This window comes from Ictalurus furcatus, chromosome 13, assembly GCF_023375685.1.
Source record: "Ictalurus furcatus strain D&B chromosome 13, Billie_1.0, whole genome shotgun sequence".
NCBI classification, from domain to species: domain Eukaryota; kingdom Metazoa; phylum Chordata; class Actinopteri; order Siluriformes; family Ictaluridae; genus Ictalurus; species Ictalurus furcatus.
The window spans coordinates 1,781,239-1,796,117 of NC_071267.1; the positions used below are offsets into that span (position 1 = coordinate 1,781,239).

General features: G+C 37.5%; 2 protein-coding genes across 5 annotated transcripts in view; one reads left to right on the top strand and one right to left on the bottom strand.

Annotated features, from left to right (window-relative positions):
• The first annotated feature begins 484 nt into the window (after positions 1-484).
• The window catches only part of LOC128616688 (pancreatic secretory granule membrane major glycoprotein GP2), an 81,202-nt gene continuing 66,807 nt past the window's right edge, over positions 485-14,879 (top strand). For 3 of the 4 annotated variants that reach the window (XM_053639428.1, XM_053639429.1, XM_053639431.1), the window contains exon 1: positions 492-556. In XM_053639428.1, the coding sequence (XP_053495403.1) occupies positions 507-556 (50 nt within the window). In that variant the 5' untranslated portion in view covers positions 492-506. Of the gene's footprint in view, positions 557-14,879 lie in introns of all 4 variants that reach the window. The other variant, XM_053639430.1, reaches the window with a different exon arrangement.
• Positions 1,246-11,589, bottom strand: LOC128616684 (alpha-tectorin). Its single transcript, XM_053639375.1, has 18 exons — positions 11,461-11,589; positions 11,067-11,126; positions 10,494-10,541; positions 9,977-10,024; positions 9,151-9,272; positions 8,310-8,579; positions 8,043-8,144; positions 7,795-7,921; positions 7,539-7,666; positions 7,010-7,282; positions 6,814-6,912; positions 6,572-6,698; positions 6,002-6,112; positions 5,053-5,237; positions 2,769-2,923; positions 2,125-2,367; positions 1,710-1,872; positions 1,246-1,594 (listed from the first exon to the last, which is right to left on the bottom strand). The coding sequence occupies exons 2-18, from the start codon at positions 11,110-11,112 to the stop codon at positions 1,517-1,519; spliced, it is 2,325 nt and encodes a 774-aa protein (XP_053495350.1). The 5' UTR covers positions 11,113-11,126; positions 11,461-11,589; the 3' UTR covers positions 1,246-1,516.

Sequence of the window (14,879 nt, forward strand, 5' to 3'; positions counted from 1 at the left end):
GGGTCTGTGCTCTGCCCTCCCCCTGGCTAATTCCCCTACAATATTTATTGCTATTTATTATTTTGTGGCTCCTTCCTGTGTAAATAATGTTTGTTTTAGTTTTAATGTGATGCTGCTTGTGAGATTCACAACTAATTTAATTGTCAAAAACGTTTCATCACCATAAAGATTTATTTTAGGTAATGGAATAGATTATAAGCAGATCAGGCTGGACCACATGGATGCAGGTGCTCTGATGTTCTCATGAGAATGATCTTCAAATGAAATACAACATAAAACAAAGGCAACCTGAGTAAATACACACTACAGTTTTTCAAATTAATTAATATTTATTTATTCAAGTAAAAAAAAACAAACAAGTTAATCAGTCACCCTGGCCCGCTAGCCACTGAAGTGCCACTTGACGCCCCTCCTGATCTGTTAGACACTGACGGCCAGCCGGCATACCTGACAAAGAACATCCTTTACTCCAGGCGCAGAACGGTTAAGCTAGAATACCTCATTGTATGGGAGAGATTCGGGCCAGAGGAACAGTGCTGGGTGCCTTCACAAGACATACTACATCCTAATCTATGTAGGGATTTTCATGCCCTACATAACTTCCAGGACCACAACCCCAGGGCAAACCCAGAAAGAACTCTGCTCCCAGAGTGAGCCCTTGGGGGACAAAAAGCTAAGCTTTTCACTTACTGAAGACAAAACTGAAGTCAGAAAAACCCACAAACAAGCAGCAACTGAAGGCAGATGCCGTAAAAGGCCTGGCAAAGCATCTCAAGGGTGGAGACTCAGCATTTGGTCATGTCCATGGATTCCAGATTTGAGGCAGTGATTGACTGCAAATGACTTGCATCCAAGTAAATAATCCTAATATTTATAATTATGTTAGTTTGTCCAATTACTTTTGAGCCTGTGAAAATGGAGGGACCACGTAGATGCAATATTTTTGTTAAACCCATTGGATTAAAGCTGAAAGTCCTCACTTCACTTACATCTTGATTGCTTCATTTCAAATCCATTGTGGTGGTGTACAGAGGCAAAATGACAAAAATTGTGGCACCGTCCAAATACTTATGAACCTGAGTTAGCCCTTAAGCTCTTGCAATATGTATCAGCTCAAATGCAGTTGTTTTTCCCCCCCGAAGTGTTTCATTTTGATTAATGCTGTTGTGTTACAGTGCAATTTTAACACAAACTTTATTTATTTTTAAATCATGAATTATATTGTAATAATAACCATACTAAGAATAAGATGCTTGAGAGATTTATTATCAATGATTAGATAGAAAAATAAAGGCAGTACAGAAAATAATTCATTAACATTTTTAATGATAAGAAAGCATATTTGAAATCACATATGCAACTTTTCAGGATATTTATTAACTATACCTGTAATATAACTTTAACACCATTTGCCTTCATGATTATAATTTTTTTAAATGCAAAGCAGTACTTTGATTAGTTCTAGAATAAAACGGAAGAAGAAAAAAGTAGTACTGTTACATCAACTGTAAACAGATCAGAATCCCATGCTAATTGCAGCTGAGTCGTAGACATCTACAGATCGGCGTCTTCTGAGCAATTGTCCATCGCATGGCTGAGAGAGGAAATGAGAGGAGATATTGCATGAAACACAAATGTATAACACAATTGCACAGGTTTGCTAATTATTCCAAAGCATCAAAGCATCCAAAGCATGTTGGAAAACATACCTGTGCACAGTTGCCTGACTCCAGCAGACAGAGATGGACCTGGCAGTGCAGGTAGATCTGGTTAGGGAAACTGGTGAATGTGAACATCCTGAAGGAGAAGTGGCTGGATGTTGAGACACCGTTCTGCAACACCGCCACCGTGCCGTCTGCGGGGTTTGGACAACTAGAGAGAGAGAAAGAAAGAGAGTGTAGTCGTCTCATGTCACACTTAGCGCATATGTGATTTGTACCCAAGATTTGTTTATTTTTCTGTGTGAGTTTTATACATTATTCACTGATTCATGTTACTTGTGTTTACTTCAATTCACATATGCAAACTCCAGGTATAAAATGGTGATGATCCCATGTTCAATGAACATGGCTTTTCCATAATGGATTTGAAAGCCACAGTCACATTTGAATTTTTTTCTCTTACTCATTAACGATCAGGTCCCAGCGGATGTAATAGTCGATCTGGTTGACGGGCGTGGCCCAGCAGCTGTCCAGCACAAGGCCAATCTGATTGCTGTTAAACTGATCCACTTGCACAGCTACATATATCTGTTGGTTCACTTCTAGGGTCACACTGCCAGAGTATGGAACCTGGAATGAAGCATCGGGATACGGGATCATGCTGATCTGATATGAGCCCTCAGTAGACAGTTCCTTGCTTAATACACTGTGAAGGGAATAAAAAAGAGGGAAGAAGCATAAGGGGAAAAGCAGAATATAGAGGGGAAAAAAGCTAAGAATAAATTAATAATAAAGTAACTATAAAATATTAATAAAAATAGTAATAATCGATTGTGTACAGCAGAGTATTGTACCTTGGAGTAGATATAAACTAAATATTTTATACGAATTGAAATAAAAGCTCACTAAACAATGAAAAGTCAAATGTACAGATACAAAAAAATTAAAAATAAATCAAATCTAAAGTAAAAAGATGTTAAATGGGTGTTAAAATGGGAGTTTGTGAGTATAATATAAGCAGCAAAAGCAGCCTCACCACTCCAGAAGGTTTGGTGGAAAAAAACAAACATTGAAAATGAATTTTTGACAGTGCTGCTAGATTTATACGTTTTAGAAGCTTCGATGGCCATGGGCATGGAGATGCTCTGGATGAGTGGATACACGCAGGAAAAGGCGATATTTATCCCTCCAACATGACTGATCACACCCATTCCGTCGGTCGATCCAACGTTGTTCTTGAAGATGATGTGCGTGCCGTTATTCTAAAGAAACACAAACAGATTTACAGAAATTAGGAAATCATAGGAACTTTCTAAGTATTGAGTTTCTGTGTTGCATAATTACATCATAAAAGTATAATTTATCTAAATTTAATACTTAGACCAGCCAGTGAACTGAAATAGAAAACATTGCCTTTTACTCCTCTAAGACACTAAGTGCTCAATTTTCCCCTTGAACACAAAACACAAAACATAATTCAGAGGGTAATGCAGGCGTGTAACTGCTTTTATTAGGCACAAGCTAAACTATTATGTTTGCACATTCTTGATATTTTCATGGTCATAAATTAATTAAAGGTAATGTGACATTTGAAATTTGCCAGTGCAAATTTGCCAGGTTCTACAGAGGTGCTGAAATCTGGGAGAGGTATGAGACACCACCGAATAAACTTTCCCACTCATCGAGATGATGTTCCTCACCAGCCTAAGGAGCAGGCCAAAGACTGATGGTCAAAGACTACTAAGACTACTACTACTCCAACAGCAGTGATTCCATCTGTGGCCATGCCAGCCAGTATACATGTGATACTCATGACGCTCATGTCCTCATGAAGATCCACAGGCCTTCGTCGAGCTCTCCAAGTGTGCAGCAGCTGCATGTGGGTGGCTTAAGTGGTTATTTCGCTTCCTCCCCTTGCTGTTAGGAAGGCAAAAGCACAAAGAAGGTGGTGCTGCAGTTGGTCGACAAGACTCCAGAAGAACATCGGTGACGCTTCCAGACCTTACAACTCATGGAGTTCACTGTTCATCTTCATGCAGCAGCTTAATTACTACAGACATGGACGAGGAAGCTGTTTGCCAAGTAGGGGGACCTTGAGGGCACCCTCGAGCTGGTTGTGCTAGAGTGCAGAGTGGGTCGAGTGCCACTGCCTGGTGTCACTCGACAAAGCCATCCATCTGGCAGCGTCCCCTGCTCCATCTCTTTCCACACATGTGGTATCTCCCATACTCACGAGGACCATAGCAATGCCTGGGCACGTATGTTTGTGTTGTGGGGAAGCCAGGGATTTCCAGGACCAGTGTTCCTTTATAAAAGGAACACTGGTCTGGATCCCTGATGTGCCTCAGACCTTCCCTGATTGAGTTGGAATGTGCTGTGTGAATATCCAAGGGAATACATATCAAGGCTGGGTGGACTTGGGTTGTAACCAGACCTCAATCTACAATCCTTAATACACCGTAATCAAGCTTGTTTTAATGCGAATCTGTATTTTGGCTTGATCAAGGTTTTAGGGTTTTGGCACCCCTCAGTTCAGTGTTGCAGCCTGGTGAATTTGCACATGTTTTTTACTCTCCATGCCAGTCCTGCTCTTTAATAGCACTTAACGAGGCACTGTCTGTAAGTAAAGATTGTTTACTTAAAACTGATGTTTCCTTTCATTTAATATGTTTAAAAGGATTTCAGAAAAGCGGTAATTGTTTTATATGCATTGCTGAGAGCACAATGTGCTTGTTTATACAATGTGAACGGTTTATTTATACAACGCTTGCATCTTATTTAGCAATTTTACATGTTTTGCTCAGTAAATTCCCTTAACAATGATTCCTGGTCTCAAGCATTATTGAGTGAAAGTGTTTAGCTTACTGGGTATGAAGTCAGTACAGTCGGCTTGGGCACACCTTGCTCTTTAGAGTTCGCCAAGCTGCCATGTACATGACTTGAATAGAAGTGCAACGATCTGACAATTTGGACTGATGCACTGGATTGATTTTGATTGAACACACTCTGAACAAAGTCGGTCACATATTTATCAGGGGCAAATAAATCAAAGTGTATTATAATGTATCAAATTCAGGTAATCAATCATTGCCTTTCAAATAGTAATCATAATGTAGCGTGTGCAAGGCCCTATGAGTAAAGACACTGCACAACATCCATTTGCTCCAATTTACATTATATTGTGCGTGGAAGCCACTCGAACATGCATGAAGTATGACGAAGCCTTTACACCTTATTTTTACAGGTGTGCTGTGATGATGAAATTAATCAAGAGGTGCATCGAATACAAACTAAAGACATCCAAATATATCCCAAATTGGATATGTCTAAACTAGGGGTAAGTAATATAACTATGTACATTTAAAGTGATAAAAGAGTGCTGGTTTTGTACCTCCAGAGTTGTGCCACACATGCTGGCATTACTGTCAAAGCTGAACACCAGCCTGTCATAGTCGAGCTGCCCAATGCAGTTTCGGTCGTTGAGGTGGAGAACCTCTGCAGGATATCCGGCCTCAAAGAGCTGACAGCGAGACAGAGACAGTGATCCAGTGCTGCCTGAACATGTTTCAATGGCGTCTGAAAATGTAGTGGTCAGAGAAATATGAAATTACTTTCACAGTTAGAAACTGTATTGTATTTGGAAAATGAGTAAAATGTCAAATACACTATTTAATGTGTTAAGCTGCTTTGTGGGGGAAATTAATATACAGTGACGTGCATAAGTATTCCTGTTTGCAGTTGGCCAAAATACATGTTAGAGACTCGGCAGTCGTCTGGATAAAGGTTCTTTGGTCTGATAAGATTGAAAGAAACCCAAAACTATTCACCACCCTGTGAACCGTCTGCACTGTGAAGCATGGTGGTGGTCGCATCATGTTGAGAGTCGTTGCTTCTCTGACTAATCCCCTCATCACTATGTTTTGGTGTACAGAGTCATGGCTGCACCATGTTTTTCCTCCACATGATTTTTTTAAAACCCAGTAACAGCTGTATTGAGATTGAAATCATGTGACACCGCTTCACAGGTTGAATCCATTTGACTAATTATGTAATTCTGATGGTAACTGGTTGCACCAAAACTAAATTTCACATCAGTGGGAGTGAACACATACTGTATGCAATCATAACTTTTACTATTGCACTACACAGCCAAGTATGTGATACAAACAAGGCATGCCCAAGTCAATTCATGCAAAGTTCGATAACTCTAATAAGCTGCATTAAGTATGCTTGCTGCCTTATGCTTGCTTATTTTTGATTTGGTAGGAAGCATATTCCATTGACGACCAACCATTGTCCATTGGGACAAACTGACTGCAGTGGGAGACTTAAAAATATACCAAAAGTGTCCGGGTTGGGCCTTGTATTGTAGTCCCCACAGCCACAGCCATATGCTCCATTAATCGGCATACAAGCTTCATTCCAAGCGCAGCTCAAATATTGACAGGGTGCTACAAAGTAAGACAAACAGAAAGACATAATCATTAATATTTCTAATCGATAATATTTCTAAACTCCCATATTCATAATTTAAACTAGTCAACCAGGCTCGTTCTACTAAATTCTATATTATAACTGTAATAAGTAAGGAATAAACCATGATGGGGGCATGCTGTTATATTAAAATGCCCAGAAGATATCAGAAAACTTAAAAAGTTACAGCTTGACCTCTGACTGTTACAAAGACTGTTATTAGTCTTAAATTATGAGTTAATATAAACCTGGGAATTGTATTATAGACGGAGATGGTTGTCGCTATGGAACTTAAATAATATAAAGTACAAAGGACCTATAAAATTAGTGTAAAAGATAATTGCCATTTAAAACATATCCCAGTTAACTCCTGCTCTAAAACCTGGTTTGAGTATTAGCACAAGAACAAAAAGAACAAATTTTCACAGAATATTCACTTGTTTGTGGCGTGGCGACTTGGAAAACCCAGCGACCAGGAATCTGGACGTTACTACTTGAAGAAAGGTTAAAGGTGTCTGCTTCTTGAATGAAATAGGAGTTACCGTCCGTTGACGCATAGCCAGCCTTTAAAAAGTAACCAAACAACACGGTGAATACAATTTATTTTGGATTTCCTCATATTCAAACAACTTGCGATGTGTTACAACATTAGGAAAATAGATGAGCATGTTATTCTCACCATCCAGAACTGATCAGTAGAATCAATTGGTCCGTAGTTCAGCATGACGTAAGACACATCTGCACTGTTCGAAACCAAGACTGCTTGGAATGTTGCATTCTTAAATAAAATATATTAATCATAAGTAAAAATCACGCGTGATGATAAATGAATGTGAAGTAAGGAAATAAAATTTTTAACAGTAATCCCTTCTCACCCCTGTGTTGTTTTCAAATGACATCGTTTCCCAAGTGGCTATAACGAGCCATGAAGCGTAAAAATAATTCCCTGGGAACATATTATTAATGTCTTGTGTCGCTCGGGACAGAAGAGGACCACTGGTGACTTCCTGATAGACGATCTTTTCACTGTTCTCAGTTTCAAAGTCAGTCCAGAGTGGAGCGATGAAGTCAGTGTTAATATTGGCAGTATTATTGCTACTGGGCTCATCAAGAGGCTCAGAGAAAGTCAGTAAACCATTCTTATTCACCTAAAACAGAAATGAGTGGAAAAGAAAAGAAAACAACAACATCAAATCAAGAAAACATTCAAATGAGAAACTAAAATAGTGATTCTTTGTAACTGAAAATGTCTTTGATTATAAATGTATTATTGAATTTATTATTGAAAATATTTATGTTCTATGATTGCAGATTTTTTTTATTTATTATGAAAACCAAAATGTAATATACAGTATATCTTCTTTTTTAATTTATATTATTTTATATATATATCAGGTTTCTTACGTATATTGTGTACTTATAGGATCCAAAGAACCGGAATGCCTGCTGAAGTGGAATTTGAAAGACACTTCCAGTATAATCAAGTTCTGTGCCATGCCAGTATGGATAGAAAATTTCAGGAACAGGAGGACCTGTATGATAAAGCGAGATGATTATCAAATAACGCTGCTGTAAATATACTGCTTTACACCTCTGCATTATACATGAGTTACAGCACACATGACATTGTCAACGCGATGAAAAAGGAGCAAATAATGACCTATAGATGCACTGTGAACCGGAAAAGCCCAGCGACCAGGGATATAGACGTTACTGGTTGAAGACAGCTCAGAGGAATCGTTTAATGAAATGGTGACAAAATTACTGTTTTCCATGTCATAACCGGCCTATAAAAGATAAATAAATACAAATCAAGTACATCCATTCCACACCCCATGGGAAATATGTGAGGAGTGAATTTCTTCCCATTATTTAGCCATAATGTCTTGATGACTTAAAAGTTCTTACCAGCCAGTAAGGAGAGGGAATAGAGGGAATAGTCCCATAGTTCATGAGGATAAAAGAGACACCTCCAGCATTCGAGGCCAAGACGACTTGAAGTGACACAACCTGACGGAGAATGAAGATTTTAGATTTTTTAGATATTTAGACATTGGGCCTTATTTATCAATCTTTTACTACAGTTGTGTGTAACTGCTTTCATGACCAAACCGAAATACAAATTTCCATCAACTTTACAAATGTTTAGCTGAGTCAACGTGTATCGACCCTTACCCCTGAAGCCATTTCAAGTGGTACATTTTCCCAAGTGGAGACAAAAACCCAGGAAGCAGAAAAGTTCACACCGGGGAACATGTTGTTAATTTCAGCCGTAGCTACTTCTATAAGAGAGCCGTTTGTCGCCTGCTCGTAGGTCCATCTTCCTCCCTCGTCAGCTTCTATATCGGTCCACAGTGGAGCGATGACGTCTTTGCCGAGTTCTGGATTGGGAAGTTCATCATCGATATTTGGAATGTAGAAAGCCACATAACCATCCATACTCAGCTGAGAGAGAAAAGATATGAATTATTCATCTACCAACAGAGAACATGTAGAAAATACAACTAAGATTTGGGTAGCACTTTACTTGAAGAGTCCCTCTGTAGTGCGTTCATAACACATTCATAAGCATTGCATAAATATTTTAGTAGTGCAGAAGAATTTATGAAACCCATGTCTAAACCTACAGCTGATCGAGGGGGTGTATTGATTGGATTTTGGGGCTCGAGCAGCTTCATAAATCAGCCGTGCTCACAGGTTGCCAATTACCTTAAAATGCTTGATATCTGCCTTTCGCTAATGTGAAAATAATTTTTTTAATTTTAAAAATCACTTGTGAAAGTAAATTATCATGTGTAAAACACACACACACACACACACACACACACACACACACACACACACACACACACACAAAGGGAAAAATATAACACGTTAAAATTTGAAGTGTGACGTGTGAATTGTTTAAAAACCACGTGTAAATTTTCACATGTGAACCATGTGATAATTCACGTGATCTTTAGGGGATGACTAGCGTGAAGATTGGACTAAACAGATGTCCTGTTTTCATACTTACATAGAGCTCATAGTACAATTTTCCAGCGTACAAGAATGGTTGCTCCAGCAGAATTTGTTCATAATTTCCATCACTCTGAATAAGGGTTATCGCTTCAGGTCCGACTGGGAAAAAAGGTGAACCTGGAACAAATAATAAAAAAAAATTTTACATCGTAATTCTAGGTATTAATTTTTTCCCAGCAAGTGACACTGAGATTCTACGTTTAATGTCCTGCATAAGGACAGCGAAGTCAAAAATGTTTTATTTTTTACTGTATGCTAAAGTTTACTGGCATATATTTACATTATATTTCCACCACTGTTTCATGACACTAAAATCTATAAGTGAAACCCAATCATACACTTCACCATCAATGGAAATGAAAGCTGTAGTGTGTAATACAGTTTAACTCTGACCCCAGCTTCCTGACAGGCTGGGGTATGTGAAGAAAACAATTTCACTGTGCTCTACTGTATATGTGACCAATAAAGACTCATTATCATTAATAATATATTCATTTAAAAAAGGGGAAAAAAAACCCCCAAACATTTGAGATACATCATATGTAACCCACTCTATTTTTTAGAAAGAAAATTTTATACTGAGCTGATGGGAGAAAGGTTAATTGCTCAGATTACAAAATACATATGAAACACTATCCGACCCTCTTCCACATACACTTTTATGCTAATAATGCAATCAGCTGCATAGCGTATTGTCGTCATCATCACATGCGCTCAGGTTATAACTCGGCACCATTGCATTCTGGGACTTCGAGGGCAGCATTTGCTCCAGTGTCGATACTATCCTATCATATTCACACTTTTATACAGTTACACTTTACCTAGGAATGATGGTATTGGGCTTGTGCTTTGTCCTGTTGTCACGGTGCCTAATTTTAGAGAGAGAGAAGGGGGGGGGGGTGTTCAGAATGAATAATATTTCATATTAACATTAATTCACCTTTCTCATTATGGTAAATTAAAAGAAAAGCCACTTGTACGTTGTCTCTTGCAAGCTTTTATATGAATTATGCAAGCGTGATACTTTTATGAATATACATATTTAGGAGTGTCTGAATTCTTGTTTAATTGCCTTCCAACTATAAGAATATCCCTGTGCTCACACTAGCATGCGACAGGTGACCACTTATTTTCCATGTACATGCTCAACAGTAAGTCTTGATTTGAACGACAAGCAACATTTCAATAAAAATGTGTACAATTCTCGAATATGCAAATTAAATATGATGCAGTAAAGCGATGGCTGTAATGTTCACACATTTGAATACGATTAAAGATGTTGGAGGACAATACAATGGGCGGAAATAATATTTACACATTTAGGTAGTTAAACTTTACCTGGAATTGTTGTTGTTGGTTCTGTGCTTTGTCCTGTTGCCACGCTGCCTATTATTAGAGAGAGAGAGAGAGAGAGAGAGAGAGAGAGAGAGAGAGAGAGAGAGAGAGAGAGATGAATAAATATTGAGATTCACCACCGATTTTTCCCTCATTTATTTATCATGTATATACATCAAACTTATTAAGACAAAGTGCAATGTTTATTAATTGATCATTATATTTTATTTGTACATATATTCTACACTGTGTACAGTAATGATTTATAATCACACTATCTGGTGAACCTTTTGAGTCTGCTTCCTCTAAAGGTTTCTTGCTCATGTCGTCTCAAGGAGCAGTGATTTCTTAGCTCTAAGCATGATTCGTTTATTGCCTTATCGATAAGAGAAGTCAGCGGAAAATGGTTCAATTGGTTCGAGTTTCTATAAGGACATAGCAACACGAATAATCCCTATTTACAACCCTGGTGAGCAAAAAATACCATATCTGTATGCATAAAACATCAAACCTCGTGGTGGATGGGCTACAATAAGAGAAGAAATTTGGAAACACCTTTCTGTTGTAAAGACTTACTCATAAAGAGCAACACTGCCAAACACAGTAGAAGTAGACACCCCATGGGGAACAGAAAATCTGAAGTTGAAAATAAAAATACATTAACACACACATTTAATTCATAATCATAAAGGAGAAAATACACACATACAAATAACACTTAATAAAAAATCATTTAAATCAAGTAAGTGTATTTGTTATTTTTCATTACTTTTCTGCATTCACAAGAGCAAAATAAAGCATTTAAAAATACTTAATTATTTTTAAGTAAACATTTTTATTAGTTAATTTTTAACACGCAAGAACTGAATAAAAATAGCTGAGATTTTTCAGTGTAGTTCTAAGTCCAGTTTTTGAGAAATTGAAATACCTGCAGAAATGCATTTTTTAAAAAAAAAGATAAAAAGCTTACCAGGCTGTAGAACTCTTGTACTATGTCGGGAGACGGTCAGTGCAGCTGCTGACTGTATAAGAGGAGAGGATAACAATTAAAAAATAATAAAGCTGTCGTACGAAGCTGTCAAACCAGACTAACAAGACGGTTGGGAAAATTCCTTTTGTTTTGCTAAAGAATATTTTAACCCTGGCTCACTGCAGTGCGGTTGTCACACACAGACAAAAGAAAAGAAAATGAAATCAGATTGTACAGAGATTAATACCATGATGCTCTCACAGACAAATGAGCAGTGATTTTAATGAATGTTATTGAAGAATAACAAATAAACCTACTCAAGTCTGAACAAATGGTATTGATGCATTCCTAATTTACTAATTAGAAAATTACAATTTATTACAATTTCCTTACAATTTATGATACCAATAACCTTTTTTTCACCATTTTTCTTTAATGACACAGAGCTGACATGGACTCCACAAGTTTGATCAAATCTGATCAAATGATCAAATCTATTAGCGTGCCGTCTGAACACGAGCTTCACATTTAAACAGTAACCTACAAATAGTGCAGAATCTTGATACTATAAATTTCCCTTTTTTATTACTTGTTTTAAATTGTTTTGGATATTTTGGATATCAGTATATTTTTATCAACCATAGTAAGTCACACTGATGTCACTAATGTATTCCTACTGTAACCTAACTTAAATGCTATTTTAGTAGTCACTATTTAGTATTTAGTTTCTTTTAATTGTGGACTTTTGTAATATCTGTAATCATGGAATGCATGCCAAAAATAATCTTTATGTATATAATTGTTAGTTTGTCCATTTACTTTTGAGCCTGTGAAAATGGAGGGGAAACGGCTGTAACCCTGAACGGTTAATGCAATATTTTTTGTTAAACCTCATTGAGTCAAAGTTGAATTTCTACATTTAAATCACATTTTGATTGATTGGTGTATAGAGGCAAAATGTTCAAAATTGTGTCACTGTTCAAATACGTATGGACCGTGTAGTATATATTATATACTGTACACAGTTGGGTCCATAAGTATGGTATAGACTTTCAATTGTAATTCAGGAAACAAAAAAAAAAGCTCTGTTTTTTTGGCTGAAATTCTTTTAAAGGTTAATGTGTAAAAAGCAAACAAAGAAACAAGAACAACTGCCTCAGCATGAGTGTATTAAGTGTCAGAGGAAACCAGTTTGAAAACTGTATTCCAGAGCCGAATTAAGATTAGTATTGTCTTAGGTCTTTTGTCTTTTTTTTAAATTAGACATGCCCATAATGTATTTTCATGCCACAACATGCTGTAACCTGCAGCCAGATATTTTCACAGTGAGCAAAATGCCATGCGAAAAAAATAAACTTTACAGAAAAGTATATAGCACTATGTAACTCCCATAAAAAACTAGCTAACGCTGGTAGTGATGGTCAGCTGGAAAACTAAAGAGAACTCATTACAAAGCAAAACAGGTCTGCTGTTGTAAATCTGGGCAGTGTGCCAAATTGAGCCAGTGTCACGGTGCACCAGTGTGAAGGAACCGAAAGTGGAGTCTATGGTTTGTCTTAAAAGGGGATTACGGAAATATGTTATGCTGTTGTTAAATGTTTATTTCTTTTATTTAGGTATACTGTTAGAGTTGTTTTATTGTCTGTATAATTATAATGGAGTGGATGTTATGTTTATATGTGTATATTTAAGTGTAATTATACACCTACGATACTTACCTGACAATTGTTCAGCTGGAGATACACATACATTTATGTGTAATTCTTTGTTCAGTTAGCTTTATATGCATTTTGCAATTCATACCTTGTTTGCCGTTGGCTCTACAGGCTTGAGCAAGAAGGACAAGCACTTCTTGCATTTAAAAAAAAAAAACCCATAACATCATAACTACATACACATCATCTCTCTGAATTAGAACAAAGTACAGACCCAATGTACATCCATTCCTCTGAATTATTTTACAAATAAGTACAAATACAACAAATTGTTCTGTTTAGAAAAGCACAATTCTGGGATTTTTTATGACTGCTGCTGAAACGGCTCACAAATCCATTCATTCATGTCTAATGTCATTCATGATTCACGTCCCATGTGTGGAACAGCTCCATGGAAATGCTGGGAGTCATGGCTAGCCTAAACTCAAATTACCACCCACAAGCTAACGAGCAGGTGGAGCATGCCAACCAAGGGATCAACAGATTTCTGAGAACAGTCTGTGCTGAGAAGCAAGATAATTGGGCTTGGTTTCTCAACATATGGAATGATTCATAGTTGTGTAGGTATTTTGAAATCTCCAATTTTAACTTGAAAGGCCTGCCCTCTTACCCCATCTCAAATTACAATTTTTTTTTTCTCAACTTAATTTTCCCACTTGAAAGTAAAGTAAACTGCATATTTATCAACTCTATCAATGTATTCTTCACGTTTGTACCTAACACACAAACTAATTTGGCGGTGAAGTCAGTAGACAAGAAGTCAGGGAACATAAACGACATCGAGATGTATGCTCTAAATTCACCTCTAGACTGCACTATAATTCACAAATTAGACAGGGAGTCAACGCTTCGCAGGGCACAATCGTGCACACATTCACACAACACGGACAATTTGGAAATGCCAATCATACAACACATGTCTTTGGACTGGGGAGGAAACCGGAGTACCTGGAGGAAATCCCCCGAAGCGCAGGGAGAACATGCAAAGGCTGGATTTAAATTCCAACTCTGGAGATGCAAGGCAAACATGCTAACCACTAAACCACCACGCACCCACCATAACAAATCATGTGCTAGAATTCTGAGGTATATGAAGTAATGTATCTGTGATTTTAGGTCATGCTACTTGAGTTGCCCTTGCATCAGATTCTTTGGAAATATATTCTTATTGTTTCTTAAGCATAATAAGCATTTTATTGAGCTTCTGGACTCTTTAGTGGAGTTTTATTCCCATGTATGATGCCAAATTAGATTTTAGATGCATTCATGGTAAAATTCATGGACCATAATTAAAATAAATAAAGATGCAGTTGTAAATGAATAAAATTACAATTGTTGGCACGAAATGATTCAACGTTGTTGTACTGGGTTGAACTGACCTTCGAAGACAACTAGTAGTCCCGCTCCCTGATGGGATATGGGCCCCCAAACGTGAAGTTTAATAGGATGCTGAGTTTTCGGCTTCACGACACGCCGACCCTTTCTCTTATAGCACATCAAAACAAAGCACTCCAAAGTCACTGCTGATTCGTAAGAGAAGATTACGTTGTCGGACGGCTCTTTGGCAGCCATGCACTGCTGAACTTGGGTAACACGCCGGGTCTTGCTGTCGCCACGGATCATAGGCTCACTGAACTTTGCCGCAATACTGTTTAAAATATTTTCACTGTTACCGGATCTCTAAATATTTTCTTATAAATGTTT

Coding starts and splice junctions, on each gene's coding strand:
- LOC128616684 (XM_053639375.1), bottom strand. CDS start 11,112: ATGGGGTGTCTACTTCTACTGTGTTTGGCAGTGTTGCTCTTTATGA. Junction 7,922..8,042: donor TTCCCTCTCCTTACTGGCTG/GTAAGAACTTTT, acceptor TATCTTTTATAG/GCCGGTTATGACATGGAAAA. Junction 7,283..7,538: donor CCTATAAGTACACAATATAC/GTAAGAAACCTG, acceptor TTTCTGTTTTAG/GTGAATAAGAATGGTTTACT.